This window comes from Nicotiana tabacum, chromosome 17 (assembly GCF_000715075.1).
Source record: "Nicotiana tabacum cultivar K326 chromosome 17, ASM71507v2, whole genome shotgun sequence".
NCBI classification, from domain to species: Eukaryota; Viridiplantae; Streptophyta; class Magnoliopsida; order Solanales; family Solanaceae; genus Nicotiana; species Nicotiana tabacum.
In genome coordinates, this window is record NC_134096.1 from 151746648 (window position 1) to 151770537 (window position 23890).

The window sequence follows — 23890 nt, forward strand, 5'->3', positions numbered from 1 at the left end:
AAATATTTCTTTACGGAGTCCCTGGTCGGAGGATAAACAAACAAAGAGAAGAAGCTCCTCCGTGACTAGGGGAAAGAATAAAAGGGCAAAGATTGATGCCCCTGAATCGTATCCAGTGGCGATGATGATTGGTCCTCCTTCTGGGCCGGTCGTAGACACCGTGATGATTGATGATGATGAAGAAGCTGTTGATGAGGGAGCTTCTTTACACAGAAGGCGGCGATCCTCATCATCTCAACAGTATGCTCGACCTGTGGAGATAGTTACACCAACTGAAGACGATGTCTCGGCACTTTGGGGAGAATCTGATTTGGTAGAATATGCCAACTCTCATTTTTGGGCCCCAATTGCTGCAACCGGTGTTGCGGGGTTGAGTATCGGGTCCTTGCCGTCTTTGGCGAGCATTCAATAGCTAGCACTGCATTTGATGCAGCTGTTTCTCATTCTTCAACTCCATCAGCTTCATCTCCAAATTTACTAACACCAACAACTGCTACATCACTTCCATCTTCATCCACTCTTCCACCAACAGTTGCTACATCAAATCCATCGGCATCAGCTAACAGTGAAGAAGGTGTTCCTCTTCCACAGTACCCAGTTCATGGGAATTTGGGGCAAAATTATGCTGCCCCTTCTGAAGATCCACAAAGGAGGAGAAACGTTAGTCTTTCGGTTTCTACAGGATGTAACTTGATATCTCGGCCGGTGGAGCTTGCTAATTATCTGAAGCCTTTGGATTCAGAAAAGGACTGGGAAAAGATTCAGGCACTCTTAGGAGAGTGCTTGTTGAACAATGCCATGCACAACGCCGCAACGGTACGTCCTTTTCTTCCTTCGTTACTTCTTCTACTTTAGTATGAATGTATTCTAAGTTTTACTTCTTCTTGTTTTATAGGCCAACTTTCTTGGTTCTGAGGGCCTTCAAAGGTTGATTCGTGAGAAGGAAGAACTTACTTCTAAACGGGATCAACTTTTGGCAGAATGGGACCAGATTGTTCTCCGCCTCTTGGAATTGGAAACCAGAGCTACCGAGGCTGTTATTTTGGAGGCTCGTTTGTAGCAAAGCAAGCAAGAAGTGGTAACCCTTAGCCAAGAAATTGGGCCGTTGAGGGTTGAATTTGATGAGGCCAAGTCCAAATGGGCAGAAGTCCAAAACATCGTTCTTGCTGCAACCGATCGTGAGGCTGCCTCCGCTTAAAGAGTGATTAACTTGGAAGCAGCCTTGAACTCAAAAAGTGAAAAGCTAGCTGCTGTGGAGGCGAAACATACCAGCTAGAAGATAAGTACATGAAACCTATTGAGAATAATAGGCTCTTTAGTTCAACTGTCCGCGAGCTCGACGTCAGCCTCAAATCTGCTAGGTCCGCCCGGGAAAACCTTTCCGCCAAGGTTACTCAACTCAAAGAAGAACTTAAGCACCGAGCGGCTTCCCTCATTGTTGAAAAAACTTATTCCATGTATATCATAAGGAGAAAAACCTTGGAAGAGGCCAAAGTTGGTATCATTGATGTTGATGTCGAAATTGCTAAAGCCCGAGAGCTTGAGTTGGCTTCAAAAAATGGACTCTCGGCACAGTCTGATGCTCTAGATTCTTCTTATTCTGGTTTCGAGTTTTCGGAGACTGAAGAAGGATCGGAAGACGATGAGGCCGAAGACCAAACTGGGGAAAGCGTTGAGCCATCGGCGGAACCACCTACTCTTCCCGGCAATGCGGATACTTTTCTTCCTCCTAGTTCCGGAGGTGCTGTAGTTTAGCTTTTTCTTTCTTTTCTCATTTTTGTACTTGTAACGTTTTGGCCCGTTCTTGTGAATAAAGACATACTTTTTGTTCAAATATCGTTTGAGTCTTACTTTCATTTGAATATCCATGCAAGCCTTTGACTTTTGCATTTTCTCAAGCATTCTGCGTATGTTGTTCAATTTGCGCTTTACTATGTGTAGTCTCGGATGCCTTTTCTTCGAAGCATTTTGGTTCCGAGTATTATCCCTTTTTCATGAGGGTTTTTATGAATTTTTGCGCAAGTTTCCCTTTTATGTGAGGGTTTCTATGAATATTTGCGCAAGTTTCCCTTTTACGTGAGAGTTTCTATGAATATTTGCGCAAGTTTGCTTTTTGCGTCCTTTTCATATGCGGTTTCGGGTGTATTTTTTCCCGATGGCATTTTTGGATTTCGGGCATTGGTTCTTCCGGAACCAACCCTTTAACGTGAGGGTTTTTATAAGAGAGGGCCCTCTTATGTTTACAGTGCTCTAGAAGAGGACGTCTCATTACAGCACTAATATTTGAAGTACTTGTTTAACTTTCAAATGACAAAGTTACCTCATCATTTGGACAAGAAACAAGATAAAAGCAAAAGGATTTCATTTTATTCCTTCTATTTCAAAAAATACATAAGCGTCTTGCTATGCAGAAGAGAAATTGCCATTACTTGTGGCTATCTTGTACAACTTGTTTCTACGGGGCTAGCTGCGCAATCCCCAGTCCCGATGATGCATTTTGTTTTCGGATTTTTGTTCCCGGTTGACGTGGCAGTCATTGTTGTCGTATCCTCATGTCATTGCCCCCCTAGTGTTTGAATGCGAAGAATGCAAATTGGAACACCGAAAGTCTTGTATCTTCGAAGGTCCCACCAATGAATTGCTAGGTAATTCACTCGACAATATATCTTGTTTTCCCTTAGGAATCCATGCTATCGAGCGAAAGAATACCTAACAGTCCTCTGGCAGTTTGCGCCTGTGAACGGTCGGGTAATATCTGTTCGGTAGCAAACTTAAATTCCCGGTGAAAATTTTCTATCGAACCAAAGATTACCTAATCATCCCCGAGTGGAAGCTTGTTTGTCTGCCTTGCTATCAAAGGTCTTATTACTGCTGTCTTCGTAGTATGCTTTCTATCGCTGCCTCATTAAAAACCATGCTAGAAAAATCCAATTGGGACAAAAATTGAACAAAGGAAAAAAGTGTGTAGCACGTACTTTCCGTTTGAGCGTTGTTCATCAACAATAATATCTTTTGAGGTGTGTCACATTCCAGTTGTTAGGCAACTTGTCTCCATTCTGGTTCTCCAATTCGTATGAACCTTTCCCGATAACAGTCGAAATCTGGTAGGGACCCTCCCATATTGGACCTAGCTTTCCCGCGTTGAGCTTCCGGGTATTTTGTGTTACTTTCCTTAGAACCAAGTCTCATACTTTGAAATAACGGAAGTTGGCTCTTCGATTGTAATATCGCTCCATCCTCTGCTTTTGAGCTGCCATTCTTACATGCGCTAAGTCCCTGCGTCCCCAGAGTAGTTCCAAATTGATTAGCATTGCTTCGGTGTTCGATTCTTCATTTGTCTTAGAATATCTCAAAGTGGGTTCGCCCACTTTAACCGGGATTAGGGCTTCAGCATCGTACACGAGGGAAAAAAGAGTTTCTCCTGTACTTGATTTGGCCGTTGTTCGGTAGGCCCATAGAACTCCGGGCCGGGCCATTTGCCTTTTGCTGCTTCCAACTTTTTCTTAAGGTTTTGAAAGATCACTATGTTTGTCAACTCCGCTTGACCGTTTGCGCTCGGATGATAAGGTGAAGATGTGATTCTCTTTATCTTCAAGTCTTCGAGGAACTTTGTAACTTTTGTACCGATAAATTGAAGCCTTCTTGGGATGATGGAACACACTGTAGGAAGAACGGAATCCTCGGTTTTGTTCTTATTCTATGTAGAACGAACACGTTTAAAGGAAGAAGCCATTGGTAAAGAAGAAGGTAAAGAGTTTGTGTTTGAAGAAAACTAGAAAAATGATGGAAAACACGAATGCAAATCAGAAGCTCGAACAATTGTGAAACGTAAAGGAAAAGAAAGTTGCGTATAAGTAAAATTTTGGTGGCTAAATTCATGCCCGTGATTACCTCGTTAATCGACAAACGTTGTGCTGAATCATGGGATGGCGCATGTTCGGAGCATTAAATGCGGAGAGACGTGTCTAATCAACTGTCAGAGACCTTCAGAGGGAATTATATTAATTCCCGCCAAAAAGGTACGTCTACCAACTTCCCGTTAACACAAAGTTATGTCACCGAAAAGCAGGGAGACTATCTGTATAGGGTAAAATATGATATGACACGTGGCTGACCAAAAGAAGGACACGGGGAATCCAAGATGATATGGCTAAGGACCGAACGCAGCCACTCCGCTTGTCACCGGAAAGGATAACGTTCATAAATGTATATTAAATGCTCTGCGCCCGGTAGCATTTACTAAGGAATATTCTACAGCATTAAGAGCGACGATCCGTTATAGAGAATTTGACATTTATGTTCACCGTTACATTTTCATCAATGACCCTCATAATTGACATTAAAGGATGGCATGATCCTAAGACTTCTTTCCCTAGGCATAACTATAAATACTTAGTTACCATTGTAAGTGACGTACGAATTCTTTGACTAAACTTACACTCTACTCTATACAAAGTTTTATACAATTTTATTTTCTTGCTTTTTGATCTCATCATTGATATGTTCGGAAACCGTGTTCACGGAATTACCATCTTTGCTAATTCATCTACATTCTAAGGCTAAATATTGTGTATTTCTTCGATTATTATATTATTTCAGGATCAAATTAGTTCACTTGTCTAGAAACCACGTATAAATTCAATTATACCATTTTACGGGTAAACAAAACTTAGAAATATATCACCTTCACGTGGCTAATCACATTCCACGGGTTAATTTACGTACTACATAAAAAAGGAGCTTTCTTTGATTTCCAGTGTCTTGTGCAAAATAATACTATAGAACTACCAAGTATTTGTAGAGCAAACAAGCAAAAGGGTTAAAATTCACAGAATAATAAATTGTCTCCCTTTCTTCCTGCACAATGCATGAATTATGATCCGACATTTAACATTTGCCGCAAGTATCAGGTTGTAAGGATTGGAGTAATAGGTGTTTACTTTAATTCACTTGCTGGACCTTTTTTGCAAGAACAAAATGTGTAGAAATACAATTGGTTCATGACACTTGACTTGAGGCAACAATCGACATGAATAGCTACGAATTCTATATTTATATGTATAAATGTATGCTTAATCTCAAAATCGCAGCGTTTTGCTTTCCTCAGAAAAGCCACTAGTTTGGAGAAGGCTTCTCTAAATTAGGATATTAATTCGTTTTCTTATTATATTGTCAAAAACATGATGTTTACATGACTCTTTTACACGTTAAGAGTGAGCTTTGGCTGCATTCGAAGATACTTTCCGAGGCTCTCAGCGCTACAACGTTGCTGCACTCTTCTGTGTCTGCTTGTGTGACTGTGATAGTGAAATCTAGTCTGATTGCAAACAAACGGCAAAAAAGGAAGTATTATTTATGTGCACAAGTGTGAGCAATTTTGTCTGGTAATTGGATTTCAAGGCAAAGGAAGCAAAAGATATGTCATGCCTCACCTATTATTGACACGTTTCCAGTCACTGATAACACATTGCTCTTCTTTTTCTAAACACCGCTTGAGTACAAATGGTGGCAAAAAAAGGAAATCCACTACATACTCACAACGTCTCTATTTTATCAAAACGTTAAACGTTCTATGTAAATAAAGTTTGCTTAGTGCTTCTCACTAAAGAGTCCAATAATTTATTTTGGATTTCTCACATGTGGTATTATTCGGTACTCGATTAATTAGGATTCACACCGGAAAATCCCAATAGAAGAGTGAACCACTCTTTACTTAAAGGAGACTCCATACATATAACTCTGAACTCAAAATATCAGGTTGAAAGGAGTCCAATAGTTAAGAGGTCATGACTCATAATTCAGACCCTAGTATAGGCCATTGCTTCTACCTAATTGAGCTTTCCATGTTCACTTTTTAATTATGCAATTCTTCAATTTGCAAATATGGCAGGTTTTACCTTTAAAATTTCATAGATATCTCAGGACTCAGGCAGGCTGTGTTTTAGAATCAAACTTTTTGGGCTGTTTTTCCATCACAGCCTCAACCAACTACCTCATCCCCACTACACAAAGTAGTTAATAAAAGTTGGTGTTTGGTAGTATAGTTATATTTAATACTTATCAAATCATATACTTGGTTGCAAAGGAGCCGGGTGAATAACCTGTAAAATATTTATTTGTACACTGACAGAAGCAAGATTGATCCAATCAACTCCAAATAGATACAGAAACAGAGCCAAACAAGCTTCACTTAGAATATACTTGGTCCACACTCACTAAAACATGGGGAGGTTGAAATCAAGAAAGCAATGGAGTTTTGAATTATAAGCAAAAATTACCAACAAATAACCTGCACCTATGTAAAGCTTGATTGCAACATTAGAGCCCTATTGCTTAGAAAGTGTATCAATCTGAATATAGCTAGAGACTACATCTGAAATGACATATAGATTAGTAAACAAGTGGAAATTCCTGTACAGGATAGTGGTTACAACTTACAAGCATGCCGCTCAATCACATAATTACAATCATGAAAACCATGATTCAAGAAGAAGGAAACCTTCACTAGCTGTATAAACTGCAAAACACCAATTTATGTTACAAAGAGCATGTTCATAAGCTATACTTTCTAAGACCTTATAATTTTCCAAATTATTGAGCACTAAACAGTCACCTGGCAGCTATCTAAGGGCCCGGACTGCCAATTTTCAGTATCTATGCAGCGTTCCAAATACAGAGAACCAATCTCACACAAGCCTTTGTTTCGAGAGGAAAAGGGATACGAGAAGAAACAAAGGTAAGATTCTATCATTTCGAAGTAATTTTGGAGACACAACTAGGAACAGAAAGATCAGCTGGAGTGCATACCAGCGCCCTTTGCTGTAAATGTCTCAAACTCTGTTCCATGCTAACTTGTACCATCTCAGCGAGCATCTCCTTTGCTTTTCCCGATTGCTCTTCACAATCTATCTGAGATATAAGATTGGAGACAATGTTCTCTAATGTGTCAGGCTCAAGCTCAGACCTCGGGTAAGGAGTATCTCTCAGCAACCTCAAAAGTGTTTGTGCCTTTGTCCGAGACTTGGCTGTTCCTTGAACAGTCAGCTCAAGGAGCCCAGGGATTACACCTTCTCTGAGAATTGGTTCTCGGTATTTAGAGCGATCACTTTGACACATTGTCAGGAGAGCTCCTACAGCATGTTCTCGGCTTTGAGGAGATCCACTTTCAAGCACTTCCACCACTGCAAGCACTCCCCCATCTTCAGATATCAATGCATTCCTACCCTCTTCATAACACACCAAAGATTCTATCAGAGCGGTGCACCTTTCAGTAGTTTTTGAAGACTTTTTACAAGATTTAAGCAGAGAAACTGTAGAAGGAATTGGTTGTGCCCGCAGAACTAAGAGTAGATTATCTTGATAAGTTGACAGATTGGAAAGAGCCATCACAGCATCAGCCTTAGCTTGCGAACTGCCGTGCCTTATGATTTCCACAAGTAGAGGGAAAACACCAGAAGCACTAATAATGGGTTTCGTGGCAGGAGAAGCAGATAATGTGAGCAACGAAACAGTAGCATGATCCTGGAGAGTTGCATTCTCTGATTGAAGAAAGCCAATGATGGGTTCCAGAGCACCAGCATTTATGATACTTATCTTGTTTCTGGAGGTCAAAAATGAAATAAAATAGTCAAATAACAAAGTTCGAAGCTCTAATGCTTAATACTTGCACACTACAAAACTGTGAAGTTGGCAGAATTCAGTGTTCAATGTTTCGTTAGCTTAGAGCATAGAGAGAGTAAATATACTCCGTATCTGATGAAAAACAAGCAGTCCAGCAGTCATATATATCTAAAGCAACAAATCTGCCTCTCCTTTCATTAAGTTTGTGGTTTCTCTAGAATTGATTTCTTCTTTAAAAATAAAAACGTAGTTTTTATATTCCTGATTGAAATGATACAATAAATGGATTTGAGCCAAAATATTACAAAGAGCTAGATGAATTTACTTGGAAGTACGCAAGTTCTTACTCCCTTTCATTGCCGAATAAACAAACTTATCCTCATGGTCAAATAACAAAAGTGTCGATATCGTACAATTGGATCTAAATCATTTAGCACTTTGGAACAATGAACAGATAAGATTAAAAGCATTAAAAATTGCAGAGCAACACCATACTCTAACGTAGTTTACAGTATACCAAAGTACTAATCACAAAAGGATCGTTTGACCTTAAAATGAAATCTTGATATTCCCCATACATAACTATTTAAAAAAGAAATCCCTTTGAGTGATCGCAAATCTATATTCTTATAAATACATTAATGCTATTAAAATATCAGCAACAACAACAACAACAACAACAACAACAACAACCCAATATAATCCCACTAGTGGGGTCTGGGGAGGGTATTGTATACGCAGACCTTACCCCTACCTTGGGGTAGAGAGGCTGTTTCCAAATGACCCTCGGCATCCTTCCCTCCAAGAACTCCCCACCTTGCTCTTGGGGTGACTCGAACTCACAAGCTCTTGGTTGGAAGTGGAGGGTGCTTACCATCAGAGCAACCCACCTTGTCAAGGAATCATAGTACAAATAGAATATTTAAATTAAGAGCAGAATTTCTTTATCAGAGCAAGGAATCCAATCCATGTGATAGCTTCACAAACAAGATAAAAGAAAGGCAAAAGGGAGACAAGCAGATGGGTCAAAGAATTAAAAAGAAGAAAATAAAAGAAAGCATGTGGATAAAAGGACAGCCCCGCCTTCAAATCTAAGCAATCTGACTTAAAGCATCCGATGCCAAGGGATGCGATCGAAAAGCATTTGGAGTAAATATGCCTCTAACTTTTAAGTATTAACTTTAATTTCATTTTTAGATAGAGGCAATAAGAGTATTATAATCTTAATGAACAAATCAAAAGTCTGAAACTACTGCAGTTATTCTGTTCAATTTATCCAAGTAAATGGAAGCCAATTCTTTATCCTAGTACATTTTGATGCTTCAAGAATTGGACCCAGAATTAAACTGAATCACAAGTTCAGTTTGATCGCTTATTCCAAAAACTCAAAAAAAAAAAAAAAAAAAAAAAGAAGAAGAATCTGAAGGAAGCACAGAAGAAAACTAGCATTTAGAAATTAAAGTTTCAATCTTTACCACTAAAAGTTGAATTCTTTAAATTATAATTTACAATACCCACCAATTTCAAGGTCACATATTTCCACAACCTGAAATACTAAAAATTTAAGACCAACTTTCTGCTGTCACTAACTTTTCCCAGCAACCAAATAAAGCAGGGGAAAGAAAACAGTAAACATAAAGAAAAATAAAGATGAAAAAGGCATAAACAAGAAGAAAGGTATCAACTTCCCTCACTAGTACACTGATTCCGAGGAAAAAGATGTACAAGTAGAAACGAAAAGTAAGAAAGTGATAGAAAACTGAAAATTCCAAAACAATAATTTCAATCAAAAGCACTTCAAAGAAAATCAAAACTAGCAAGAAAATTCACAAGCCAATATTGAATTGAAATCAGAATTTAGCAATAATCAAATCCAAACACTTAATTAAGCTAATAAACAGAAATTAAACGCACCCTTCATCTTTAACAGCGAGATTAAGGAGGGCAAGAAGAGCAGCTTCGTTGGACTCAAAAGATTCAGAACAGAGCATATCGACGAGGGGTTTAACGGCGTTAGAGAAATGACGGCGGTAACGTTGAGAAGTCTTGGTTAGACGGCGGATCTCCTTAGCCGCCTGAACTTTCAAAGTGAGGTCATCGGAATGAATGAGAAAAAGGGTTTGTTGAACTGCCGAAGACGACGTCGTTCGCCTAATATCACCATCTAACAAACCGTCGGTGGCACCGGCACCAGTAGTATTCAGCTGCACACAATTCTCGCCCTCCGAACCCATATTATTGGGTGCTAAATTATTGGGAAAAATAGAGAAGAGTGAGAGAGAAAATAAATATCTGAGCTACTTAAAGCTCAGAAGGGGAGAGTATAGAAAGAGGTTAAAAGGAAAGGGACAAGTTTATTTAAGTAATACTAGAAGTAAGGTAGTTTGCTGTAAAAACGTAAGGTTGAGAGGAGAGGAAGTAAAAGGAGGGGTGCGGTGGCGTTAAGCAACAGTTATAAGAACCCACCACCTTTGGCCCGACTTGTGGGGACAGCAGACGGATTTCGCTTTCTTTTCAACGGCTTTTGGTAGTTGTTTCGTCTTTGGTAGTAGTATTCTTCTTTTTGGTTCGGTTAATAGCCTAATTGGAGTGTGATTTTGGCAACGTTTAATCTTTATCCATATCAGGGAAAATTTACTTATTACTGTATCAAAGTCTACTCCTCACTTTTTCTTATTCATCCTTGCAATAATTTGGTTAAGGGCATTTGTTGTTATAAATCCAATCGTGCCTACCTATTGTCTCTGATTATTAAGTTAGAGACAAATATCACCTAATAATTTTTATCTCTATTATTTAAATCCAAATCTTTCACGATTTCCATCCTATTTTATTGACTGTTATTATACCCTTAAATAAAAAATGATTTGATATTTCTTTTTAAGTAAAGTCCAATCAAAACGAAAGAAAAAACGTACAAATATCACATAGAAATTCAGTATGGGTATAATATATCTTATAACTTTTATAGATTTACTTTTTTGTTTTTTGCCCGGCGTTCGATACTTGTATTAGGGCTCTAACTAATTTAGACTCACCTCGCATAAGAAAGCTATCTCAACCAATTTTTTTCTTTCTTTTTCATTTGGAACTTAAATGACCTAATTAAAGGCGTAAAGATTCTATCCATCCTATTAGCCATTTATATGGTGCAAATCCACCTCTATTCCAAAAGATTAAAGCGAAAGTTACTGTGAATAAGAAAGGCACTTGGACATTTCTAGAAAGGAGTTTCGGGAATACGAGTTGTATAATCCTACGTTATGTTCACCTTTTGAGCCGCTGATTTAGCTTTAGCAAGATCAAGATTCAACAACCTCAATATTTTGATTCAACTCTCTCGAAACATAAGCTTATAGAATTGACACAAGCAACATCCTTGGGGCTTTAGTTAATTTCAAAGTATCAAAATCTTAAGTTCAAGTTGCAACAAAGAGGATTTTGTAGATTTTTATAATATCTTTTTAAGAATTTGAATTATCTATATTGATAACATTACGAATTACACTATCAATGTAATTTCTAACTATAGTCCGTTTCCCTCTATCTTTCATATTATAATATTACATTTACTATAAATAGTTACCTATTTGTCCATGTCAATTTAACTTGAGAAAGATGTGGGAAGCGAGGTTCAAATGGTTCGGACATGTTTAGAGGAGAAGCCTAGATGCTACGGTAAGGAGATATGAGCGGCTGGTAGTGGAGGGCACGAGAAGAGGTAGAGGGCGGCCTAAGAAGTATTGCGGAGAAGTGATCAGGCAGAATATGGCTAGGCTTCAGATTTCCGAGGACATGACACTTGATAGGAAGATGTGGAGGTCGAGTATTAGGGTTGTAGGTTAGGAGGTAGTTGAATCTTTCCTTACCTCGTACCGTTAGGAGACCAGTCTGTTAGGGTTTGTGTTTAAGATAGCTAGTGGCAATGTGGTGTCTTACTGTTTCACTTTTCAGTGCATGACCTATTTACTAACTATCGCTTTTGCGCTATCGCTTTTGCTTGGCCTCTTTCTTATGGGTTTCATGTTGTTCCTATTTTTTCTATGATTTCTGTGGTGATACTAATATTGTCTCTTTTTGTCTTTTTGTTTTCTTGAGCCGAGGATTTTTCGGAAACAGCCTCTCTACTCATTCGGGATAGGGGTAAGGTCTGCGTACACACTATAATCCCTAAAACCCATTAGTGAGATTTTATTGGGTTGTTGTTGTTGTAATTTAACTTGATAGTGTACAAAAATTATATTTTAATTACGAATAAGTTAAACTCCTTTTATACGTGGATTATTATTGCACTACTTTGTGTTTGTATAGTTAGTTCAGAATATCATTTTCTAACCCGCCGTTCTATTTTATAGTTCTCCCAAATCTGCAGCTTCTTACTTTCATCTATTTTACTCAACAAAAACAATCAATTTTCTAAAGTAATTGACTTTCAGCTTTCTTTAGCCCCCCCCCCCCCCCACCACACACACACACACAGCTTTTCTCCTTTTAAGTATGAACCTTCAACATTTATTAAAAGCAATTCGATAATTAAGAAATGGCATCTTCAGACGTGGAACGAATAGGCCCAAGTGCAAAATCAGTGCGATTTCACTTTTTTTCTGAAGCCACCTTTTCTTTCTTTCTCAAATATCAGAGGAAGAACGTACAGATAAAAGTATAGAATACGTAGCAATAAAATATAGGTATAAGCTAGTGCCCGTTTATCTTTTCACAACCGCATACAACGCAACCGACAAAAAAAAAACAAGGTATTGGCACTTATATTGAAATGATTTTTCACTTTTATAATCAATCGTGTACCACATAAAATCTCGATGTACCTTATTATAAAAGCAAAAAAGAAAAAGAAGGAATTTTTTTAAAGAAATTGCACACGGAAAATGATAATTTTGTAGTATGAGAGTTAGAACATTTATTTTTGTAAAATGTAAATTCAATTTTTATTGAGTTATTTATTTAAAAAGAATTTAGAGTTCAAATAATAATAGTTTCATATAAAACAAAAATGGGCTTTGGTTTGGTTGCCCGGCGGTAATTGCCGACCGGGGGAGGGGAGAGGTGGGGGGGGGGGGGGGGGGTCCATTTTAGACAAATAGATCGTTAGATTTGGGGTCAGAATTGAGATGCCTTTACCTAACGACACAACTTTTTCGTCGGTTTAACTTTAACGTAGTATTAATCCTTTTGCATTGTGTTTCTTGTCATTTATAACAATTCGAGAACCCAATGGCCAATAGTTCTTCTATTTGGCGTTCGTTGCTTAAAACGTAATTGGCAGCCGTTTGACTAAACTTTTCTTGCGTCTATTCATTCAACAGTTTTTGAGTTTCTTTACATAAAGTCATAGCATTTTCTCATACGCATTAATTATTATTTGGTCTATTTAATTTTTTTTTATTTATAATAACTGTAAAATATTACCGTTAACAAACCAAATGATTCTTTACAACCTGTTGGAGCGATCACTACTATAACCACCTCCTATGAAGGTTGTTACAATCTCTGAATCTCCGAAATAACAAAAAACCACTATTTACAAATCCTTTGTATCACACTCCGACATTTCCTAACTCTCTTTATATTCCCTATCCATTCTATCCTTTCCTTAATCTCTCTTTGTATCTGCCCTATTACAAAATATGTAATTACATCTATGTTTCGAAATATTTTCTAGTTTCTTGCTTTCCTGGTATAGTATATAGTTGCTCCCACAATTGCAGCAGCTATCTCCTTATTGAATTGCTTCCATCTCCTTTTCTTAATCCATCGTAAGCTAGTTGTTGGATCTGCCTTTGCTAGTTGAATCCACGCCCATTTTGTTATAGCATTTCTTACCACTTTGATCCAACTACATGTGGTAAACAGGTGAAGCTGTGTTTCCTTAGTATCCTCTGTGCATAGGCTACATTTGTCATCATGAATAGGCATTTGTAGTCTCTGCAATCTTTCCTTTGTTAGCAGCCTCTCTTGATATGCCAACCATAAAATTACTCTTTGTTTAGGCAGCATAATAGTACTCCACACCAGATTTGCAACATTCATTTTTGTAGGACTCCCTAGCATAGTTAGATAGCTTTTGCTAACAGAGTATTCACCTTTAGTAGTCATGACATACTCTCCATTATGATACCATTGCTTCATCGTGTCTTTAAGGGCATTCATTTTTTCCTAGTACCGGCTACAATCCTGTGGTGAAGTGTGATTCCAGACATCTCCATTTGTCTTCATATACACTTCATTTACCCATTTCACCCATAACACATCTTTCTTCACAATCACTTGCTAAAACAGTTTGCCCACAGATACTATATTCCATTCTCTGTAGCTTTTAATATTTAGTCCTCCATATTTTTTAGGTACATACACTTTGTCCCACGCAACTAATGCCATTTTCCTTTTCTCCTCATTGCCCCCCCAGGTAATCTCTGCATTTCCTGTCTATCTCTTTCAATACACTTTGAGGTAAGATGGAGACTGCACCCCAGAAATTATATATAGAGAACAATATTGCATTGATCACTTGTAATCTACCAGCATAGGAAAAGTTCTTTGCATAGGCTTGCTTTATTTTTGCTGTTATCTTTTCCACCAATTGAAAGCACTCTATTTTATTCCACTTCATAGATGAAAGGGGCAATCCTAAGTACCTGATAGGCAGTGTCTCTTTAGAGAATCCTGTATATTGCAAGATCCTAGCCTGTTCATCCTCTTCCATACTAGCTAGAAAGATGTTTGACTTCTCTAAGTTTTCCACCAAACATGTCACAGCACTAAAGTCATTTAATGCTTCCATCACTCTGGTTATAGATGCTAAATTTCCTTTGCAAAAGACCATAGAGTCATCTGCAAAAATCAGGTGTGTTAACTTGGTAGCCTTGCACAGAGGGTGATGTCTGAAGTCTGGCAGATCACTCATTCTTTTCAGCACTCGAGTGAGATATTCCATAACCAATACAAACAAAAGTGGTGATAGAGGATCGCCTTACCTCAACCCTCTTCTCCATTCAAAGAAGCCAAATCCTTCCCCATTAACCTTCACTGTGAATTTTGTAGAGGTTACACAAATCATGATCAACTGAGTCACTGATCTAGGGAATCCAAATCCATTTAAAGCTTCTTCAATGAAATCCCAAATCACCATATCATATGCTTTCCTCAAGTCAATCTTCATAAGACACCTAGATGATGTCTTTCTATTGTAGTGTCTTAAGAGGTCATGACATATAAGCACATTGTGAATGAGTGATCTACCCTCAACAAATGCTACCTGATTCTTATCCACAATCAGTGGAAGTATGTCCTTAAGTCTTGCACATATCATTTTGGATATACATTTGTAAAGGACATTGCAACAGGATGTGGGTCTAAATTGGCTTGCATTCTGTGGAATCTCCACCTTAGGTATCAGTGTGATTACAGTTGAATTGATATGTATTAGCAGCCTATCATTCTCAAAAATTTTTAGTACAACTCATATTATCTCCTCTCCTACCACATTCCGAGCATCTTGGAAGAATCCACTTCCAAAGCCATCTGGCCCCGAACTCTTATCTCTATCAATACCAAACATTGCCTCATTTACATCCTTGGTTGTATAAGGTCTTAATAATTTTAACTGATCCTCTATAGATAAAATATTTCCATTCTTTAGAAAACTTCCAAATGCATTAGTTCTTTCCTTTTCTTTTTTCCCAGTAGGTCTTTGTAGAAGTCCACTAGTATCTGAGCAATATCTTTATGGTCTGACTGTAGCCTGCCATATTTATCCCTCAACTAGGTAATAGCTTGTTGCAGCTTCCTATGTTTAATTATAGAGAAGAAATACCTTGTGTTATCATCTCCCAATTTTATCCATGTGGCATTACTCCTTTGTTGCAGGAAGAGTTCAGCCAAGTAAGATGATCTTCTGAATTTCTGATGTGCCTCTTTTTCCTCCTACTGTAGTTGTTTGTTATATTGATCCCTCTGTAGTGTCTGCTGAACTTGCATCAGAACTTGTCTATCATCTTCCACTTCAGTAAGTATATTTCTGAAATATTGACCATTCATCTTCCTCAGATCACTCTTCAACAGTTTCATCTTCCTCACTTCCCTCATCATTTGACATCCTTCTATGCTCAAGTTCTATCCAGCTTTTACCCTTTCCAGAAATAAAGGGTGACTAGACCACACATTACAATATTTGAATTGTTTCCTTCCTTTATTTGGGGAGTTCAGCATAGATAGCTTCATTGGACTATGATCATTGATCATCTCAGGCAGGAAAGTAGTACTAAAGTCAGGCATACTATCCAGCCATTCTGAGTTCACAAATACCCAGTCGATTTTTGAAAAAATTATGCTTCCACCATGTTTATCATTCCATGTATACCTGCTTCTCTGTTTTGGAAATTCAAGAAGTCCGCAATTCTCCACACATTCATGAAATTCCTTAACTTCAGCCATACTAACTGGATTGCCCCCAATTCGATTATCCATGTGCAATACAACATTAAAGTCTCCCATTATAATCCATGGTTGACTAACATTTACACCCACTGCTTCTAAATAATTCCACAAAGGTCTTCTTTCCTCTTTGGTGTTGAAAACATATACCACTGTTAGCATCATTATTTTTTGTAATGATCTATACACCACTTCATATGTAATTGCCTGTGCCATACCACTTACCATTCTTATCTGAGAGTAGTCTGTCCTCCAAACTAACCATATTCTTTCATTTGGATGGTAGTCTAAATTAGTCATAGACCCCCATCCTTCAAACAATTTGTTAGCAACTTGCTCAATCTTGCTTCCTTTTATTTTGGTCTCCACTAGACCTGCCAAACCAATTCCTTCTCTACTATAAAGGAGTTTTACCTCCTTTTGTTTGTTAGGGGCATTGAGGCCCCTAACATTCCACCATAAAATATTATCCATATCCTGAGAGAGGTAAGTCAGTACTGCCCTCTTTTCTAGGTGGGCTCTTAGGTAACACTGTGCTAGACTCTGGCCTGTCCAATATTTGGAATGAATTTTGCTGACCTCCTTCCTGCTCATGATGTTTTGGTGGATGTTTGACAGTGTTCAATGGTGTCACCTGATAAGTAGAGATTTTTACTGCTTATTTGCTCTCTTTTACTTATGTTTTAACTCAAAAATGCTTAAAGGTATTATCGAAAACTAATGAAATGTGCTTTCTTGCATGAATATTGGGAAACGGGCCAAAGAAATGAAAATCAACTAAGAAGGAGTAAAAATTAGACAAGAACCAAAATAAGAAAAAATGGACCAAAGTGCGGATCGCACAATACCGTGTGCAGCCGCAGACTCTGAAGAGCCACTGTCAGAATTCCTTCACAAAGTGCGGACCGCACAATTATTGTGCGGCCGCAGAAGACAAGGTTCAGAGAGATATGTTTTGGGGACCTGAAGATGTGCGGACTGCACTATTATTGTGCGACCGCAGAATGCAAAAGTGCGGCCGCACTCATAAATGTGCGGTCCGCAGAAATTTTTCATTAGGTGTGGGCATCGGTCGGTTCGGTTCGGTTATGAATATTATCGGTTTAGCATATCGGTTATCGGTTTATAAATTTGATAAACCGATAACCGAACCGATAAGATATCGATTATCGGATATCGGTTAATCGATTATTGATCATTATCGGTTCGGTTATCGGTTTACCCGATAAGATAACTCAATCTAGAATTAAGCAAAAAAGAGAAGACAATTCACTGGAGTTAAGCAAAAAAGAAAAGAATTCACATATAGTATACTACCCTTTTTTGCGTTCTGTTCAGTGGCCACAACTGGAATAATACTAATTCTTCAACAACAATTGTCCAAATATATTTTAATAATAATACAAAGTAGTAGCAATTTCACCTTAAAATTAACAAGTCCAAACATATAGTACTAACAGTTCAAATCTAAGTTAACAAGACAACAACTACTCAATCCTTATAGGCTTCACCAAATTGCGCACTAAACAACGCCCAACATGCCTCATTAAGGACTTAGTACGACTTTGTTGTGCATTGTAATGAAAAACAAGATGACAATGACTACATCTTACTTTTCACCATCCATCAATACCTTCTTCATTCCTTTCATAGTAACTTCAAACGGGTGAGGTGGTTTTATGACTACGAAGTCGAGGCATGATTACACCTATTAAACATAAAAAGAAAAAAAGATTAAGTCAAATAAATTCTTAACAATGCATACTATAGAAGTTGAATAATAAACTTACCAAAGTTTCAATTCATAACTATCTAAGATTCTACACATCATCATCGCAAGGTTCTTTTTCAAGTTTGGCAAAATCTAAAGAGAATAATATATATTAACAAGTCAAACAACAAAAATATTAAACAAACTATTTATAAAACTAATATACAACCAAACTAATTCGAATATTATCACCTTGTTCTAGTTGCTCGAGAACATCTAAATCTTCCTCAACACTTACTGGTAGTGGATCACTCCAAAGCCAATCTTGCTAGTCAACCCTACAAGATTTTTAAAATACTGAATTTTATCAAATCACATAAGAAAAGTCACAAAGAAATACTAAACAAACAATTGATTTCAACATTATTACCTTAAAGATTACAACTTTTTACAACTAAAAACACAATCGGACACATAAATACACGAAATTTATTGAATGTAAACAAGAACTTGAACACCCACTTAAAAATTTCAAAAATAGAAACATTTAAGTGTCATAATTAAAACTAATCAAAGCACAAAAGCAAACTCATAAAGAAACAGTAAACAAACAATTAAATTAAATATTATTACCTCCCATGTAAACTAAAATTAACCAAAACACAATAAAAATTATAACGTTTTACAACTAAAAGCAAAGTACAACATAAATTAGCCACACAAAAATATGAAAGTGAATGAATTTAAGCAAGAACTTGAACATCCACTTAAAAATTTCAAAAATATAAAGATTTAACTGACATAATAAATAATTAGTCCAATATTATTACTTCCAAACAGTCCAAGATAAACTGTCCAAGATAAACTGGATATTGTTTGTCAAATGCCTAACCTGAAAAAAGAAACTAGTAGTAGGTATAAGCTGCACAACGTGAGCTCAAAAAATTAAGAAACAAAAATAAAAAAATAAAGAATCTTTAACAATAAAAAATCCCTATATGAAGATAAATTTTATTATAGAAATTAAAAGCATAGTAACTAGTAAGGTCTATGAAGAATGAAGATGAAGCAACCGAAGACTGAAGAATGCGGTTGAGAAAGAATAGGAAAGAAAGCCCTAGCATATGTATATACTTAAGGGTAAAGTAGTAATTTTATTAATTTTTATTGGGTTATCGGTTAACCCATTAACAAAATTGACAAACTGAGGCCCGAACTGATAGCCCAATAGTGAAAAAATTCTAAACCGTTACCGAACCGTTAACCCAATAACCCAATAACGATAACCCAATAAATAATTAACGGTTCGGGTTATCGGTTTTACCCGATATATGCCCAGCCCTATTTTCCATGTCCAACCTAAGATAAAAATTGCGGCCGCACTAAAAAATGTGCGGTCCGCACAATCAGAGGAAGTGCGGCTGCACCCCAGATTTATGGGGCCGCAGAAGACCACCCTGTCAAGTCAGCTTCAAAGTGCGGACCGCACACAGAATTGTGTGGACCGCACAACCTCCGTAGGAAAAATTTTGTCTGATTATTTTAGCTGGGTATAAATAGATCTTTTTGTCATTTTTAGGTTAAGTTTGAACACCTGAGAATAGATAGCCGTTTTTCTTTACTGTTTTGGGTAACTTTGTAATATTTTATCATTTTAACATTAGATTTTCTTCCCTTAATCATCTATTATGAGTTTTATCTTAGTTTCTTCTTTAATTTCTTCATTTCATATGAGTAGCTAAACCCTTAGCTAGGGTTGTGACCCAATCCTAGTATGGGTATCTAATGGGTGATTGATTTAGGGCTTATTTATGATTAGGTATATAATATTTAGTCTAGTTTTTACTTGAATTTAAGAATTGATGGTTGCAAACATTGATTCATGCCAAATTGACTATGTCTCTACTTGAGAAAGAGAGACTACGTCTAGAAAAACTTGGCTAACAAGAAATTGGGGTGAACTCGAGAAATTGATAGCCCCAATTAAAGAGTTGAATCTAGAGATAGTAAGACCTGACTTGAGCATTTATCACTTATTTCGTGAGATACCCATTTGGACTTGAGAAAGTCAATCTGGGCAAAATCACTCAAACTACCGAGAGGTATAGAGTGAGTAATCGCGTGTGATTACTATATTGTATCCCCCCAACCAACCATGCCCTAAAGCTCTCAATCCGGTAGGTAACCAACTAGGTGGAAGCTACAACCCAAGATCTTTTATAACCTGAAAAATAACAATACCAAAAATATTGTCCCTTAGCTTTACAATTACAAGCATTAGCATAAAAATTAGAAGTAGAAAAGAAACAACCGAATATGTGAAAGTGCAATATTGGGCACGTCATATACTTAGACTAGGTATATACCTAATCCAACATAAAACTCTCTATGGAAATGACCCCGACTCGCATTGGGTATTTATAATTGCATCGACCGCCTCACAATCCCAATCAATGGTGTGAGTTTGGGCGACATCAATTTTTTGGTGCTGTTGCCGGGGAGCTAAAAACGGATTTAGCTATATATTTGATTTTGTGTGTGATTTGTCTTCTTTTTCTTCCGGGTTACTAACCTTTTTGTGAATCGATTGTAGGTACAAAAATGGCTCTCAACAATGATCCTCTCGGAAACATGCCTTTGGGAGATGTGGATGTGGAAGATGACCCGGTTGAGGAGGTTCCTCTTGAGCTTCAAACAAATAGACGAGGCCGACCGCCTCAAAACAACATTCCCGTTCCACCCCCAAATCCACCAAGAGCGGCTCCACACTGGGTGTTGCCGAATGAAGGGTATGCAAGTGCCATAGTCCCGCCCCGCATTAGGGTGGAAAACTTTCAAATCACAAATATTATGCTCACATTGCTTGAGCAACGGGGATTCTTCACCGGAGCTCCGAATCAAAATGCGTACAAACACTTGAAAGGATTTATGGACACTTGCTGGGGGAGTAAACAGACCAACGTCTCCGAGGATGATCTAAGGTTGAGGCTATTTCCCTTCTCTCTACGGGGGAAAGCCTTGGACTGGTTAGAAAGATTGCCAAACTATTCTATCCATACATGGGATGAATTGGCGAAAAAATTTATTGCCAAGTTCTTTTCTCCCGGGCATATGGCTACTCTTAGAGACGAGATTCTAGCATTCAAACAAGAATCCAATGAGCCTTTGCATGAGATATGGGAGAGGTACCACACTATGGTGAAAAGAGTGCCCGAATAATGACATGACTAAGGCTATGATTCAACAAACCTTCTACAGGGGGATCAATACTACCAATCAATGCGTGGTCAACCAACTTGCCAGTGGAAATTTCATGACAACACCATATGCCGAAGCTTGTGAAATCTTAGATGAAATGGCGGATACTTCATCGGCATGGCAAAGTAGAGCAAATGTTCCTCACGGTGATCCAAATATGATTCACCTACACAAAGAATTGCATGATCATGGGCAAGCAATTGCCGAGTTGACCACTATAATGAATCAATTGGCCAAAGCTCAACTTTAACAAGTTCAAGGTCCTAAACAAGTAAATGTAATGGAAGGTGTCAATATGATGGTGAACAAGCGAAGGCAAAAGGGTCAACAAGTGCAAAACCGTGTGGAACAATTTGTGCAAGATGATACTGGTTTGACCAAGGCGAATCATACAATGAAGAAGAGAAAGAACTGCAATATGTGAATAACTACCAAGGGCAAAGAAACAACTCTCAAGTCCCGAATTAACAACAATGGCGATCTCAAGGAAATCAAGGCAATTGGAGTGGTGGTACCCACAATCAAGGTAATTGGAACAATAACAATAATCAAGGCAATTGGAACAATCAAGGCAACCAAGGAAATTGGGGTGACAATAATCAAGGATATTGGGGAGGCAATAACCAAGGGGGTCGGATCAATAACCAAGGGAATTAGGGGTCGGGCTTTTAAAGGCCCCTGATGTATCAACAACCAAATAACCCGCCTCCTTATCCATCTCATGGTTCTAGCTCTTCCAATAATGAGATAGGACAGATTGAAAATATGTTCAAATAAATGATGGAGAAAAATGCTGATTGCGATGCTCAACTAGCCTCTCACAACACTTCAATCCGCAATTTGGAGGTTCAATTATGGAAAATCTCGCAAGCTTTAAACACTCGTCCTAAGAGGGCACTACCTAGTGATACGGTGATGAACCCGAAGGGTGGGAACAACACAGAACATGCCATGGCCGTAACAACAAGGAGTGGAAGAAGTGGGGAGCCAACAACATCGAACCAAAAAAGAATTTTCGATGATGATGTAGTGATTCAAGAAAATGAAATTCCAAGCAATGTGGTTCAAGATAATGAAGAAGTGAGAATTGATATTGATGACAATGTGGAGGAGACTCAAAAAGAAGTGAACCCGTCTAAGGAATACATGATTGACATACCGAAACCGGTAGTGCCAAAGGCCAAGGCACAAATGCCAAGGCCTCCTCCTCCATACCCTCAAAGGCTCACCAAGCAAAATAGCGAGAACCAATTCAAGAAGTTTATTGACATGATGAAGAGCTTATCCATTAATATGCCATTGGTTGAGGTGTTGGAACAAATGCGTGACTATGCAAAGTTCATGAAGAATTTGGTGACAAAGAAAAGATCAATGAACTGTGAGACTATCAAGATGACACGTCAAGTGAGTGCTATTGTGCACTCAATGGCTCCGAAATTAGAAGATCCCGGCACTTTCACAATCCCTTGCACTATTGGAAGCGCCGATTTTGCCAAAGCTCTATGTGATCTAGGGGCGAGTATCAACTTGATGCCCTACTCGGTGTTCAAAACTTTGGGAACTGGGCAACCAAGACCCACATCTATGAGGTTACAAATGGCGGATCATACTATGAAGAGACCATTGGGTATTATTGATGATGTGTTGGTTCGTGTTAATAAGTTCATCCTCCTGACAGACTTTGTGATTCTTGATTGCGAAGTGAACTATGAGGTGCCTATTATCTTGGGTAGACCTTTCCTTACTACGGGGAAGGATCTTGTTGATGTGGAAGCCAGTAAGCTCACCTTCCGGGTGGGCGATGAAAAGGTGGTTTTTCATGTATGCAAATCTATGAGGCAACCAAATAGCAATGAAGTTTATTAGTTTGTGGACTTAGTGACCGAGGTAATTGTTGATGATGCTAGTGCCATGATGAATATTGATGATACTTTGGAGGCCGTATTGCTTAATCATGATGATGATGAGAAGGAAGGCTTTGTGGAATGTGTAAATGCATTACAAGGAATGGGGTCGTATACTTATGAACCCCGAAAATTATCCTTAGATCTTGAGAACTGGAAGACTCCTCCAATAAAGCCCTCAATCGAGGAGCCTCCCACTTTGGAGTTAAAGTCATTGCCTTCACATCTCAGGTATGAGTTTCTTGGCCCATGTTCTACTTTACCTGTTATTCTTTCCTCTTGCTTGACTAACGTGCAGGTAGATTCTACTTTGGTGGTGCTTCAAAAGAGGAAGAAAGCTATAGGATGGACACTGGCGGATATTCGGGGTATAAGCCCCGCCTTTTACATGCACAAGATTATTTTGGAGGAGGATGCCAAACCCTCCATTAAACATCAAAGAAGATTAAATGAAGTAATGCAAGAGGTGGTGAAGAAGGATATCATAAAATGGTTGGATGTCGGGGTTGTTTACCCCATTTTCGATAGCTCGTGGACCTCTCTGGTGCAATGTGTCCCAAAGAAAGGGGGCATGACTGTGGTAACAAATGACAAGAATGAGTTGATCCCCACAAGAACGGTCACCGGGTGGAGAATTTGCATGGACTATAGGAAGCTCAACAAAGTTACTCGGAAAGATCATTTTCCGCTTCTATTTCTTGATCAAATACTTGATAGGTTGGCCGGACGTGCTTTTTATTATTTACTTGATGGATATTCCGGCTACAATCAAATTCTTATTGCTCCTTAGGACCAAGAAAAGACTACTTTCACTTGTCCCTATGGTACTTTTGCATTCTCGCGGATGCCATTTAGGTTATGCAATGCACCGACGACTTTTCAACGGTGTATAATGGCCATCTTCACCGACATGGTGGAGGATTTTCTTGAGGTCTTCATGGATGAC

General features: G+C 38.2%; 2 protein-coding genes across 2 annotated transcripts; both read right to left on the reverse strand.

Annotated features, from left to right (window-relative positions):
* Nucleotides 1–6371: 6371 nt before the first annotated feature.
* LOC107777753 (U-box domain-containing protein 45) lies at nt 6372–9980 on the reverse strand. Its single transcript, XM_016597882.2, has 2 exons — nt 9535–9980; nt 6372–7600 (listed from the first exon to the last, which is right to left on the reverse strand). Exons 1-2 carry the CDS (start codon nt 9852–9854, stop codon nt 6748–6750), a joined length of 1173 nt encoding a protein of 390 aa, XP_016453368.1. The 5' UTR covers nt 9855–9980; the 3' UTR covers nt 6372–6747.
* A 5770-nt stretch (nt 9981–15750) lies between these two features.
* Nucleotides 15751–16545, reverse strand: LOC142172176 (uncharacterized). The gene has a single exon (XM_075235960.1). It carries the CDS (start codon nt 16543–16545, stop codon nt 15751–15753), a length of 795 nt encoding a protein of 264 aa, XP_075092061.1.
* Between the last annotated feature and the right edge of the window lie 7345 nt (nt 16546–23890).